The sequence below is a fragment of the Melospiza melodia genome, chromosome 13 (assembly GCF_035770615.1).
Source record: "Melospiza melodia melodia isolate bMelMel2 chromosome 13, bMelMel2.pri, whole genome shotgun sequence".
In the NCBI taxonomy this organism is placed as follows: domain Eukaryota; kingdom Metazoa; phylum Chordata; class Aves; order Passeriformes; family Passerellidae; genus Melospiza; species Melospiza melodia.
In genome coordinates this window covers 3,085,513-3,098,201 of record NC_086206.1, presented here as the reverse complement: position 1 = coordinate 3,098,201, position 12,689 = coordinate 3,085,513, and the positions used below count along the sequence as shown (strand labels likewise).

General features: G+C 50.9%; 1 protein-coding gene across 1 annotated transcript in view; it reads right to left on the bottom strand.

Moving 5' to 3' along the window:
• LOC134424492 (hydrocephalus-inducing protein-like) overlaps positions 1 to 12,689 on the bottom strand; it is a 67,853-nt gene that overhangs the window by 51,047 nt on the left and 4,117 nt on the right. Inside the window, exons 4-9 of the mRNA XM_063168309.1 lie at positions 9,672 to 9,790; positions 8,164 to 8,395; positions 5,144 to 5,330; positions 4,039 to 4,138; positions 2,774 to 2,892; positions 1,390 to 1,613 (exon numbers count right to left, since the gene is read on the bottom strand). Of these exons, the coding sequence (XP_063024379.1) occupies positions 1,390 to 1,613; positions 2,774 to 2,892; positions 4,039 to 4,138; positions 5,144 to 5,330; positions 8,164 to 8,395; positions 9,672 to 9,790 (981 nt within the window). The remainder of the gene's footprint in view (positions 1 to 1,389; positions 1,614 to 2,773; positions 2,893 to 4,038; positions 4,139 to 5,143; positions 5,331 to 8,163; positions 8,396 to 9,671; positions 9,791 to 12,689) is intronic.

Sequence of the window (12,689 nt, the reverse complement as noted above, 5' to 3'; positions counted from 1 at the left end):
TCTACACAATGGACAGATCAATCCTAGAGGCAAGGACCAGCTTGTCAGCAGTGCACAGCTGGCACAGCCAAGAGCAAGAGCTTCAACAACCAAACAAGGCTGTCCTGAATCTAGCACAGCACCTCACCTGCCCTTGAACTCAGCAGACACACTCCAAAAGTCACCAACATCCACTGAAATCAGCACTTGAAGCTGCACAACACTCATGAGTTGATTTCATGTATTGATGCCAATCAATGCCCACTCTGCCTTTTGGTTCAAAATCAAGGAGCAGTGAGCTGTGCCTTGTGTGGTACTCACAGGACTGCCCCTGGCTCTGCTCTGCACATCTCAACAAGAGACACCTGCCCCTGCTCAAGGAGAAAGCTGCTTATGCAGAAACACCCCATGGCCATTTTGGGGGAGGGACAGACGAGAATCAATTATTTGATGGTGAAAGGTTCCCTCTTGATTTCCAAACTAAAAAAGCAGCACCTTTCCTCCAAAAGCAAAGCCAGCATCGTTGTTTCTCCACTATGGGCAGACCTACTCACCACTTTTCTCTTGCTAAGTAATAACTTTCTTGTTCTTTTTAATCCATTTCCCTTATCTCATTGGTATAATCCAGTTTTCATTTCTTTACTGCCTTGAGCCAGTGCCTCCCAAGAGCAGCAGCCCAGCTCCAGAGCTGCAGAGCAGCCAGCATCAGCTCTCCTGCTTCCACTCCATTATCCTGCAGCACATGGCTCAGGCTGGCAGGGACAAGGCCTCACGCTGCTGTGGTGCTGAGCACTGAGCTCTGCCTCCCCTATGATCAGCCCTTCTCCCTGTGCCTGGGCCAGGATTCTCTTGCCATGGCACCAGCCCACGGGACGGTGCCCATGTCCCTGGCACAGTTCCTGACTCCCACATCAGCCCTTTGCTGGCTGTGCAAAGGAGGCACCAGAGCCCTCTGTGCACAGGAGCTGGGGGCACAGCTTGTGCCCCACAGCATGGCCATGAGAGCTGAGCTGAGGCTGCTGCTGCCCATCTGGCAGGGATTATTCACACAAGGTTTTACAAACACTGCTGCTGCTGCAGAATCAGCAGGGCTGGCCCATCTGCAAAGCCCTGGGGGCCTTGCTGGGTGTTCAGGTGGGACATCCCAGAGCAGCTGCTGCCCAAAGCTGATCCATCCCACTGCCTGCCATGGCCCAAGGCACAGGGAGATCCCTGCAGGGAGGAGTCATTCCAGCTCCCGGCTACCACACAGGGCAGCAGGCAGCCTGACACTAAAGCAATGCCAGCAGCAGAGCAGAGATTCAGACCTCAGGAAACACCTTTTTTCTCTGCTCCACCCCAAAAGGAGGCAGGTGGGGGATGTCCCAGAGACAGCCACAGATGTGCCCACCCAGCTCCCAGGGTCCTTACTTGATGGTCAGGATGGCAGGCATAGGAGATCCAGCCACACTGAACTGGAACTCCTCCTCAAAGCTCCCCAGCACGGTGGCACTGAAGGCGATCTGAATAGTCTGGTTCCCACCTGCTGCAATGATCCCCTCCTCGGGCTCAAACTTGAAGCAGGAGCCCACGTTGGTGGTTGAAGGGATATAGATGAAGGGAGCATCAAGAGCTCCTTTGTTAATCAGTTCCACCTGCAGAAGCAAGAAAGCAAAATGGAAATCCATGTGGAACCTTCCTTTCTTGTGAGTTATTGTCCAATGATGCAATGAACACCCAGCAAAGGCAGAAGATGCTTTGTGCTGCTGAATGGCAGAAGTCCAAAGATTCAACAGGACAAGTTCTGCCTTTGGGTTTTCATGCAGAGCAGTGGCAACTCCACAGAACTGCAGTCACCCTGGCTTATCCCATGGGCACAGAGCAGTGCCCCTCTGCTCAGCAGCACCAAGCGCATTGAGAGCTGGCCCTGAGAGCAACGTGGGCTGATTGCAGCTGCCTAGGGAATCAGCCCAGAGCTGCTGCTGCCCCAGTGAGCCCAGCTCCAACAGCACCATCTGCTCATTCACCTTTTCCCAGACCATGAAAACAATACACTGAGAATGAGGCATCAGCATCAAAACATAGAGACAGCACCATCTTTTGGTGAGAAAACTCAGCGTGTCTTTCCCTTCCACAGCCACACTTTTGAAAGTGTTTGGCATGATGTAGAGCCTCATTTTCTACATGTTTCAGTTGCTCTCTCTTGATTTATTTTTTTTTTTTCTGGAGGGAGAGGCAAATAGGTAGAAAACTCCTTTGCTTTATTCCCAGGAGCACTTTTCTCTTTCTCGGGTCAGAGATGCACCGAGGCCAAAGTGTGGTGAGGGACTGGTCAGCAAGGAAAAGAACTCCCAAGCCTTTAGCAAGGGCCAGCACTGAGCCAGGAGGCTGGATGGCTTTCCTGTGACTTCCAGGAATAGGCAGGGACACTTGGCTGGAAGCTGTTTGCAGTGGGCTGAAGCCCAAGGCAGCCAGTTTGTTGCAGCTGCTTCTGCAGAGCCCAGTGCAAAGGGGCCTTGTGTCTGGCACTGCCACAAAAGCCTCTGAACATGCAGCTTTTGGAGGCAGTGTTGGTTTCATGTGGCAAGGGGTTGTTTTGCAGGAAGCCTGCCAGCTGATCCCTAAGGAAGGCTGCCCAAAAGCAGGGACTGGGGCTTCAGGAACAACTGACACACCTTTGTGACCCCTCAGATTTGAGCAGTACAACAAATATTCCCTGCTCACAAGTGCCCGGGTTGGCAGCAAGTCCACAGCTCCACCAGGCTTGCTGCTGCCTCAGGAGCCATCAGGATCCATCCCAAGCCCTGCTGCTCACCTCATGGATGTGGGAAGAGTTGACAAAAACATTCCCAATGTTCAGTGTATGAGAGCTGAACTCGACCAAGGGTCCTTGGCCTTCCCCTCTGAGGCGCAGAGGCAGCCTGCTCTCACGGCCTGGGGAGAGATGTCCATTGCAGTACAATCATTCCCTCTGCTCCACTGCATTTTCCAGGCTGGATGCAACCAGCTCCTGATGCTGCAGGAGAAGATATGCACCCTTCTCTTCCCTCAGGAGATATCCCTTGGGGCTGACTTCTAATTTCTAACCCATTCCTCGGGCTGCTTTCCAATTTAAACCAGCAGTCTGCTGAGGTTAAAACATCTCTGATGTCCTGTAGTGACAGGCCAAGGAGTAATGGGTAGAAATTGAAAGAAATTTAGGTTAGATATTAGGGAAGAAATTTTTTACTATGGGGGTGGTGAGGCACTGGGGCAGATTCCCCAAGGGTGAGGCTCCAACCCTGAAAGTGTTCAAAGCCACGCTGGATGGGGCTTGGAGCTACCTGAGCTAGTGGGAAGGGACTAGATGATCTTTAAGGTCCATTCCATCCTGAACATGCTAGAATTCTGTGGTTTCTTTCCCATGCACTTAGAGGAGCTCTGAAATCCATTCAGGGAAGGCACAAAGCTCATTAAGAGCAAATTGCCAGGCAGCAATTGCCAAACTACCTGGCCCAGTAGCACACAACTTCATTGCCAAAGTCCTCAATTTCCGACACTCAGCACTGTGTTCTATTTCCACAGACTGTGAGCTGCAAGGTGACAATTCCCACACAGGGACAGAAGCAGGTGCTGGCCAAGGGTGCTCCTTCTACAACCACCCTGGGCTCAGTGGGGCTCAGCCATGTCTGGGCACTGGGATGGGATCCAGGCTCAGGGAGCACATTTATAATTCAGCTCCTGCTGCCTGATGATGAATCCATGTCAAATGGAGCCATCCTGGAGGTGTCTAGAGGGGCTTAGTGCTTGTTCACTAAAGCTGCTCTGCTCTGTAGCTCTTTGGCCTTTGAGGAAATGCTGGCAAAGCCATGGCATGAAAACCTCTCCCTGCACTGCCTGGGTTGCTCTGGGATTGGTAACCCAGACACGGCTGTTCTGAGCCCTGGCCCAGCACGGGAGACTCCCTGGGAGCTGCAGGGCCAGGGGGGATGTGCCAGCACTGCCCTGCTGACCAGGGACTCTTCCCAGCAGTTCCATGGGAGCCCAGGCTGGCACCATGGCTTCACTGTGGGTGGGAGAAGCAGAGGGAAGGAGCTGTACCTGAGATGCTGAGGTAAGCCATACTTTGGTACCCCAGTACGTCCAGGGGTTTAAAGGTCACTCTGATTCCGGCCGAACAATTCGGCCCGATTTCTCCCTCCTACAACAGAAAGACAGCAAAACATTTCTCTTCAAACTTCGTGTTTCTTGTTCTCAACCACAGTCCTGTAAGCCTTGATTTAGAGCATCAATGATGAGTGAACAACACAAGGAGCCCAAGGAAACACTCCAAACCCAGCTTAACATAGTGCTGGAAGCTCTCAATGCTCAGCTGATCAGCTCCCACTCCCCACAATATTCCTGCTGCTCTGACACAAGCTCTTGGTCCCATCATGCTGCTGTCAGCTACAGTGGGATGCAACTGCCACTGTGCACTTGGCCTCAGATGGGCCATAGGAGTAACCAAGAAGAGAACATGATCCCCTTCCTTGGAAATAAAAATATTAGTTTAATCTGTTTTGAAAGAAAGCAGAGGTTGGCATTATTCTAGGGTTTATTCCAAGATGAGAAGAGATTTTGCACTGTGCAGACAGCAGGCATTCATCATCTCTCCCAATGCCAGTACTCAGACTCAGGGCTCTGGTTGATGGGAGCACGTGGCACTTTGCTTGCATCACCAGAAAAGGAAAAGGTTTTCTGTCCCTGTGTGCAGGACAACTCCAAAGGCCCATTTCAGCCTTCCACCCTGGTGTCCAGGCTCACAGATGATGCTGGAAGGGACACTCAGAAACAGTGCAAGGCATGGTTACAGGAGGGGATTGGCATTTCTGTCATTAACTTGGGCTGAATTTGGCCTCCTTTTGCCAGGGAACCATTGCAAGCTTCAGGTCAGTGTGTGAGCTGGCAGTGCTCCAACAGCCTCTGCTGAGCCCCACGAGTGGGGGGAGCCCCTGCCTACAGGAACTGCTCCCTGGGACACTGACAGGACACGCAGGCAGGGCCTTGAGCTCCAGCCTGGCAGCAGAGCTGGGCTTTGTCAGGCTCCCAGCCCTGCCTGGAGCCTGCAGGGCACAAATGCTTTGAGCAGGGAGCTCTGCAGCCGCTCCAGAGAGGAGGAGGAGGAGCAGGGAGGAGGAGGAAAATGGGGTTCTCAGCTATCACTTACCATTGGCTCAATGAAAAAAATGTCATCGGAGAACATCATGGAGTCTTCTTGCACCTCTGCCATCTTCTCCTGGGCCATGCTGGTCAGGAGAGCAGCGCCATCTTCATCTTTCTCCTCCTCTGATTTTTTCTCCTCTGTGAGTTTTTCCAGCCTCACCTGGCTCGGTGAGTGCAGCAAACTGCGCCGCCTGCAGCCCCAGGGAGAGACAAGGCCAGCAGATGGTTTCATGAGCCACAGATTTGCAGAGAGAAGTGTGAGTGCAGGAGAGAAAGCACTTGGGGAGGAGCAGCAGCAGCTTCCCAGCAAGGGCTGACCCCAAGCCATGGGAGTCCCAGATGGATCAGAGGACAACTTGTTCACTGGCACAAGGTAGTTTTACTCCACACTTGCAAGCTCAGGAGAGCTTTCCAAAGCCAGAAGCCCTCTAGAGAACCTCCTGGCTCAAAGCCTCTGCCAAAACTGAGGGAGAATCCACCGACCACCTCAGCTGGCGTTTCCTACCACTGAGCTACTTGGGGAAAGCAGATAAAAGATCATGGAGCAGGACTTCCCTGGGAAGGGGAGATGAAGCTGGCTTGCAGCCACGTGTTACCAGCATCACTCTTTGTTTCTTCCATTTTGGACCTGCCCCGTTCCCTACTCTGCCTTTCCCAAGAGCATCCCAGAGCACTTCCAAAAGAAATGGATGAATTCAGGCACCACATCCCTTCAGTGACATTCAAGGCTTTATATGCATGAAAACAGAGGCTCTGAGAGGGGAAGGGACTTTGTTGTGCAGGAGGGAGACAGCAAACTCCTGGAGTTTCATGATCCACAGCTTTTTGGGTCCCATCCCAGTGCATGGTAGTAGAATGTCCTGAAAGGGAAAGGATCCTGCACTATCTCCTCTCATAAAAAGTCCTCTTTGCTCTGAGATCTCAAAAGCTTCTCTGGCAGCAGGACAGTGGCCTTGGAGCTAAAACTATTCCTGCAATTGGAAGTAAGGAAGAACAACATGTCCTGGTGACAGTCTAGGACACAAACTGCCATAAAACCAGATGTAATTGGAAGAAACCCCACAAAAGCAAAACCAAGTTGAAGTTTACTTTGGGGAAACGTAGTTGGTTCTGAGGGAAAAGTGGATCATCTGGGGTCCAGGCTGAGGCAGGCAAGTGGGAAAAAATGGAAATAAACAGCCCAGGGAAGTAGCCAGAGAAGGTCATGGGATTTTCTTTTACCACGCAGAGCTTGTATGGAAGTCAAACACAGTGTAAGGAGATAGAGAACAGTGGCAAACCAAGAAGCCCAGGGCACTAAAGGACCCTCTCACCAGCCATTCAAGCGGGCAAGGGTCGATCTCCTGGTCCTTTGCAGGCAATTTAAAATGGCTCTGGGGAGTGCGAGTGACCTGGCCCGCAGCACACAGGGGCTTGCCACGGCACTTTTGGCCCAGAAGTTTTGGCCCAGCAGTTTTGGCCCAGCAGTTTTTCAGTTTTTGCTTGGCTGAGCAGAAAGGGTGCAGTGACTCGCTCTCCCTGTGTAGTGGGTTGTGTCTATTTGCTGGTTGTGAGGTGCAAGCCTTTTTTTTTCTTTCTTTCTTGTTTCTGCTTTTTTTATTTCCCTAGCAATGGTTTACAAATGATGAAAAGCCCTTGCTGCTGCTGCTGCCAGCAGGAGTGCACTAACTCAAACAGAACCCTTAGAAAGGACGAAGCTGCCCAGGCCCCTGGCTGCAGGGAGGGTCTGGCCTGGTGCTAAGATCAGAGGTTAGTGCAAAAGACACCTGTGTGTGGAGTCAGCAGGTGAATGATCTGCTCTGTCCCGTGGCAGAGCTTAAGGAAGAAGTGGAAAGGCTGAGGAGCATTAGGGAGAGTGAAAAATAAATAAACTGGTGGAGTTACACCCGTCCAACCCTGAGAGCAGCTCAGCAGGAACCAGAGGAGCCCTGCCCATCTTGTGAGCAGGCAGAAGGAGGAGACCTAAGAGACAGTGGGGAATGGAAATGGGTCTCTACAGGAGAGGTAATAAAATTCTGTCCTGACCCCCATCACCCACCCAGGTGCCCTGACAGAACAGCTATGAGGCCCTGGCTCCAGAGGGTCAGGCAGATGACACTAAGGAACAAATTCTGTCTGGAGAGTCTCCCAGTTGCACTTGGGCTGTCAGACAGATCACAGCCTCAAGTATTAACAAGAAGGGTGGTGGTAGTAGGTGACTCCCTTCTAAGGGGAACTGAGGGCCCTGTACATTGACCAGATCCATTCCACAGGGAAGCTACCTCCCTGGAGGTAGGTGCTGCCTCCCTGGAGTCCAGGTACTGGATATCACCAGGAGATCCCCTAATGATGAATTAGGGAGTTTAGTTCCCTAAATGAACTTGATCTGTTCACCACTGTCTGGGGTACAGTGACCGTGAAATAATCGAGTTGTCAATATTTGGTGAAATGAGGAGGGGCATCAACAAAACTTCCACTGTGGACTCCTGGAGGGCAGACTTTGGCCTGTTCAAGAGACTGATTTGGAGAGTGCCTTGGCAAACAGCCCTTAAATACAAAGGGGTCCAGGAAGAATGGAGATACTTCAAGAAAGAAGTCTTCAAGACACAGGAACAAACTGTCTCTGTGTGCTGAAAGACAAGCTGATGGAGAAGACAACCAGCCTGGATGGGCAAGGAGCTCTTGAAGGAACTAAGGGAAAAAAAGAGGGTGTATCACCTTTGGAAAGTGGGGCTAGCAACTCAGGAACTGTTTAAGGACTGTTGGTCATGTAGGAAAAAGATTAGAGAGGCAAAAGCCCAATTAGAACTTGAGGAAATCCAGTCATTGCAGCCAACCTTTCCTTCCCAAAATGCCATCCTTGGCTGGAGTATAAATGACCTGGAATGCTGAGTGCTGAGCTCCTGAAGCCCAGGGCGACACACCCCACTGCCAGGCATGGTTTACTTGGCCTAAACCATTCAAAAGCACCAACACCCCCTGAGGCCACACATCAGTTTCAGTCCTGGGCCATATATCTCACTGAAATGCATCTTTCAAACCAACCTCCTCTTCACTTCATTCTCACGTTCCTCAGTAGGAAAAGCCTTCCACTGGAAGTGGGCTGTGATGTTACTCCTGTTTTCAATGAACACGGTTCTGTGGGTAGATGTGGTGATGTAGGTGGTGTCAACGTGCACGATATTTGTGCTCAGCCCAACGTTGACATCTACAGCTTCTCCATAGAGCTTTGTGTGGATTCTTTCTTCACCTGGAACAAAGCAAAGGAGAGTCTTTGCTCAGCTCACTGGCTGATGGAAGCACAAGGAACAGAGCAAACCACGGGGCACAGAAGAAGGTGTCCCAGCTTTTAGTTGCATTAGCAGTTCTGTGCATCAGTCTGTTTATCACATCCTGGCAGCTCTGTGTGTAGAGCGTGGGGATGTCCTGGGCAGCTCCTTAAACACCTTATTTCTGAGAGTGTTTGTGGAGATTTGGCCCCAAGGGGACAGGATGGACAGGGAGATTGGTCCATGTGCTCTGGTGACCCACTCAGATCACCAGGATTTCTGATTTCTGCATCCAAGTCCTTCAGGTGACAGGGCTGAGGAGCCCTGCTCAGTCCTGCCTTGCCCAGGCCCTCCCCGGGCATCCCAGGAGACTCCTGTCTCTCCTGAGCCCTTGGATCCCTTCTTGCTGACCAGCAAATATGCCTGGGGGCAGGTGGGCAGAAAAAGGAGGCCCAGAGGAACAAGTGAAGTGACAGCCCACAGCAGGAGGGGACACAGGTGAGGAAACACAGCCAGCCTGGCTCTGCAATGTGACAAACCACTACAAACTGAACACCATGAAAATTATCATCATCTCCCTGTCCAAACCCACAGCCACATCAGTCTTGAAATATTTTATATTGCTGTGATTTCAAATACCAAGCTGGAGCATTTCAAATTAAATAAAAAAGGGACAAAGGAAAGATTAATAAGTACAGAGCAGCTTCTTTATGAAGACTGAATGGGATTCCTCAGTCTAGAAATCAAATGGGAGATAGATGTGAGAGGTCTGCAACAGCATGAACGACCTGGGAAATGGGGATGAGGAAGACTTTGTCTTGACTTGTCACCAACCAGGAACTCGAGGGCCTGAAAATGTTATTAGAGAGAAACTACATTTATGTGTAGAGGGCAACATAGAAAAAGGGTCTGTGGCAAGCCAATGGAGAAGCAGCATATGGGACAGAGGTGTGCAAGAATTCCATTGCATTGGAGAGTCTGATGGAAACCTCACACCTCTCATACAGCACTGCCCAGGAATAAAATAAAACTTCACCCAGGCACAGCCCCATGGTAGTGGAGAATTAGGGTTCCTCCTCCCTCCACTCAGCAACTCCCAGCAAAACAGGAGTCCAAAAATCCCCTGTTAGAGGGGGTTTTATCAAGTCCCCAAACACCAAGGAGTTCTCAGGTTTTTTTGGGGTAAATCTGGAACAGGGAGGCACCTCTGGAGGGAATGCAGGGGATGGACAGCAGGGAGCCATGTGCCGAACTGTCCTGTGCCCTGCAGGGCCCAGCACTCACCTGTGCTGCAGCTCAGGAGGCTGCAGTGGTCACCCTTGGTCAGCGGGTGAAATGTCACTGTCACCTGCAGGGTTTCACCAGCGCCCAGAGTTCCTGTGGCCGGCACCACGGAGAAAGGACTGCAACACAGAGAGAGGGGTCAGGCCTGGGGACGCCTGGCCATGAGATTCCTGCTGCACTGCAGCTCCCTTGGGCAAGCAGGGAGCAAACCAGGCACAGGCAGCACAAGAGACAGAACAGACAGGGTCAGAAACAGCCACTGAGCCACTGCTGAGGAGATCCAGCCCTCACAAGATCCTGGGGGTAAAATGGCCTCAGCTCCCCCATACTGTGCATCCAGCTCTCTGCAATGAGCCTCAAGGCTCCCACTGCCAGCAATCCCATCAGAGAATGGTTTGTGAAGAGCACAGAGAGGGTTCAGAGCTATCTGCATGCACAACTTGACACTGACTGCCTCAGGAATTCCTCTTTTCCTGCTGCCTATAAACCACATCTCAAGAGATGCAAATGTTAGGGCACTACCTGTCCTGTGAGATTACAGCCTAGGAATCAGACAGGGAGAAGGAACTTTTCCTTGAAGACCGAGGAATAATTACTGTTGAATTTGTAGTGTAGTTCTTTGGTTTATTTTACCTTGAAAACATGCTGATTTAGCCTAAAATGGGCACATTTTATCAGCATTTCAATGAAAGTTGCTCTAAGAAAAGGAGCAGTCAAAACTCTAAAAGAGTGCAAATAGAGTGCAGATTGTAGGAGGATGGATTGTAAGAGAATAGAGATAGTGCAGGAGGCAATCTCACCCCTGAGGATTTGCAGCTGTACTAATTACCAAAGAGTAGGAACAGCCTTGCCCTCAGTAGGTCACTGCTGTGTCCAGTAAGGATGGTGCAATAAGGATGGGTGTTATAAAAGAGCGGATTAGCTGGTGCAGAGAGAGTTGGAGTTTTTCAGCTGTGCTGTGAAGAGTAAGGGTCAGGTGGTCGTGCTAGGGACAGCAAGGGTCAGTATGTGCTGTGAGGGACGGGAAGCAGGAGGAAAGAGGAAAGGAGTCAGTGTTGCGAGGAGCTGCCTGTGAGAACTCCCAGAGAGAAGGCAGGAAAGTTCTGCAGTGGGATGATAAACTGACAGTGAGAGTCAGCTCCCATCCACCGTCCACTGGTGCCAAGCACCAACACCACCAGCAGATTAGAGCAAGACAGTGGCATGGAAACAAGACCCAAAAGGAGGATGCCATTTACAGTCTGAAGGGTCCAATCCCAGCTAAATGAAGCACCAATAGCAGGAGCACATCAAGGAAGCACAACAGGAGGTTTCTTTGTATTTACCAGCAATGCAGTCTGGGATTCTGGGCTGTCATGCAGGCTGGTAACTGTTTGCTTGGCCCAGCAGGCAAACTCTGTACAATGTGTTGGAAATAATGATGCAGATGTGTTGGTGCACTTTGGATTTAACAGGAGCAATCAGGATTGGTCACCAGGTAAACAGCTCTTGCCTGACAAGCACAAGACTCTGTGCTTTGATGCTCAGGGGAAATGTGTTTCTGCCCAGCAGCTGCTGGGCTTTGTGCACTTCTACAGCCATGGCCTTGGTGCTTTGCCAGTGGTCAATCTGTCACTTAAAAGTGTGTTCTGGGGACTTTGGTGATGAATGCATCACACCCAAAAACAAAGAGAACATCTGGCAAGCTGAACTTTATTCATGTCAGTAGTGACAGCTGATGAACTTGCTTCAGGTTCTGCTCATTCAGGACCTCTTGCTGTAATTATGGGCTGACCTGTTCCCATTGCCACTGGTGAGAACATCACTGCTGGCTGATGGAGAAGCCTGGGGCCAGCAATGTTCATGTGCTGGACATGAGACTTTGGAGGGAGGGGAGGAAAGACAAGGCCCCAGCAGCCCCAGAGCCAGATCAGTGCTCGTGCTCCTGCATCTGCCCCGGGGCTGATGCCAGCACTGCTGCAGCTCTGCTGGGGCTGGGGGGATCAGGGCCTGCTGGGGGCAAGGCACAGCATTCTGTTCTTAGTCTTTGGCCAGAAATTTCATCAGAACAGAGAAGCTGCCAGTTAGGGAATCCCTGGCCAGGCTGCAGCACTGCCTTCCATTCCATTCCATTCCCTTCCCACTCCTGCCCCATGTTTACATGCTCCCATGCTCCCGCCCTCAGATGGCAGGATGGGAATAACATTCCAGGGATGAGAAAGAAGGTGTCTTCTTCTTTTCACATTATCAGGAGAAGAGGATCCAGCCAAGTCCAGGACTCAGTCGTCAGGATTGAAAAACTGACTCAAATTCAGCCCCCGCATCTCCTCCGTCCCTGGGCTGTACCCACCAGACTCCTCTGTTCCTGCTGTAGCACTCATCTCTCACACACACCTGGCTCCCCAAGACCCAAGGACACAAGCTCTACTCCTCTGAATTTCAGCCAGCATCACTAAGCTGTTCCCTGAGCCCACAGATACAAGAGCTGTGAAGGAGACATCCCTGACACTGTAATAACCAAATGAAAACCACTGCTGAGAGATGGGGCTGGCAAGCTAAATTTTGGCCTTTTATCTGTTAATTGTGAGCTGTTCCTTAAGACACTTCTCATCCTCTTAGATCCATCCTCTCAATGAATCACTACTGCACCTGACAGGCAGAAAAGATAAGGTATGGAGGGGGTTTTAATAGGTTGTTTTCACCTGCTTTTTAACTAGGTCCATTGGTATGTTTGTTTACTTGTGTGGCATCTAAAGACAGGTCCAGATCTCCCAAGGGCACCTTGCAACCCCCAGACACTGCTCTTGCTTTGAGCAGTGTGTCTGCTCAGATGATTTCCAGAGGTCCCCTCCAGCAAAAGTTATTCTATACTTTTACCTTCTAAATGAGCCCAATTGCTTTTCACATATTCACTAAATGTCTCCTATTTCCTATAGACCTGTGCATGTCCCTATGGGCATGTGGTATATGGAGAGGCATTACAGGAGCTCAACCTTCATCAAAGTTCCCAATGAAGAATGCATGATCTTTTGGCAAACA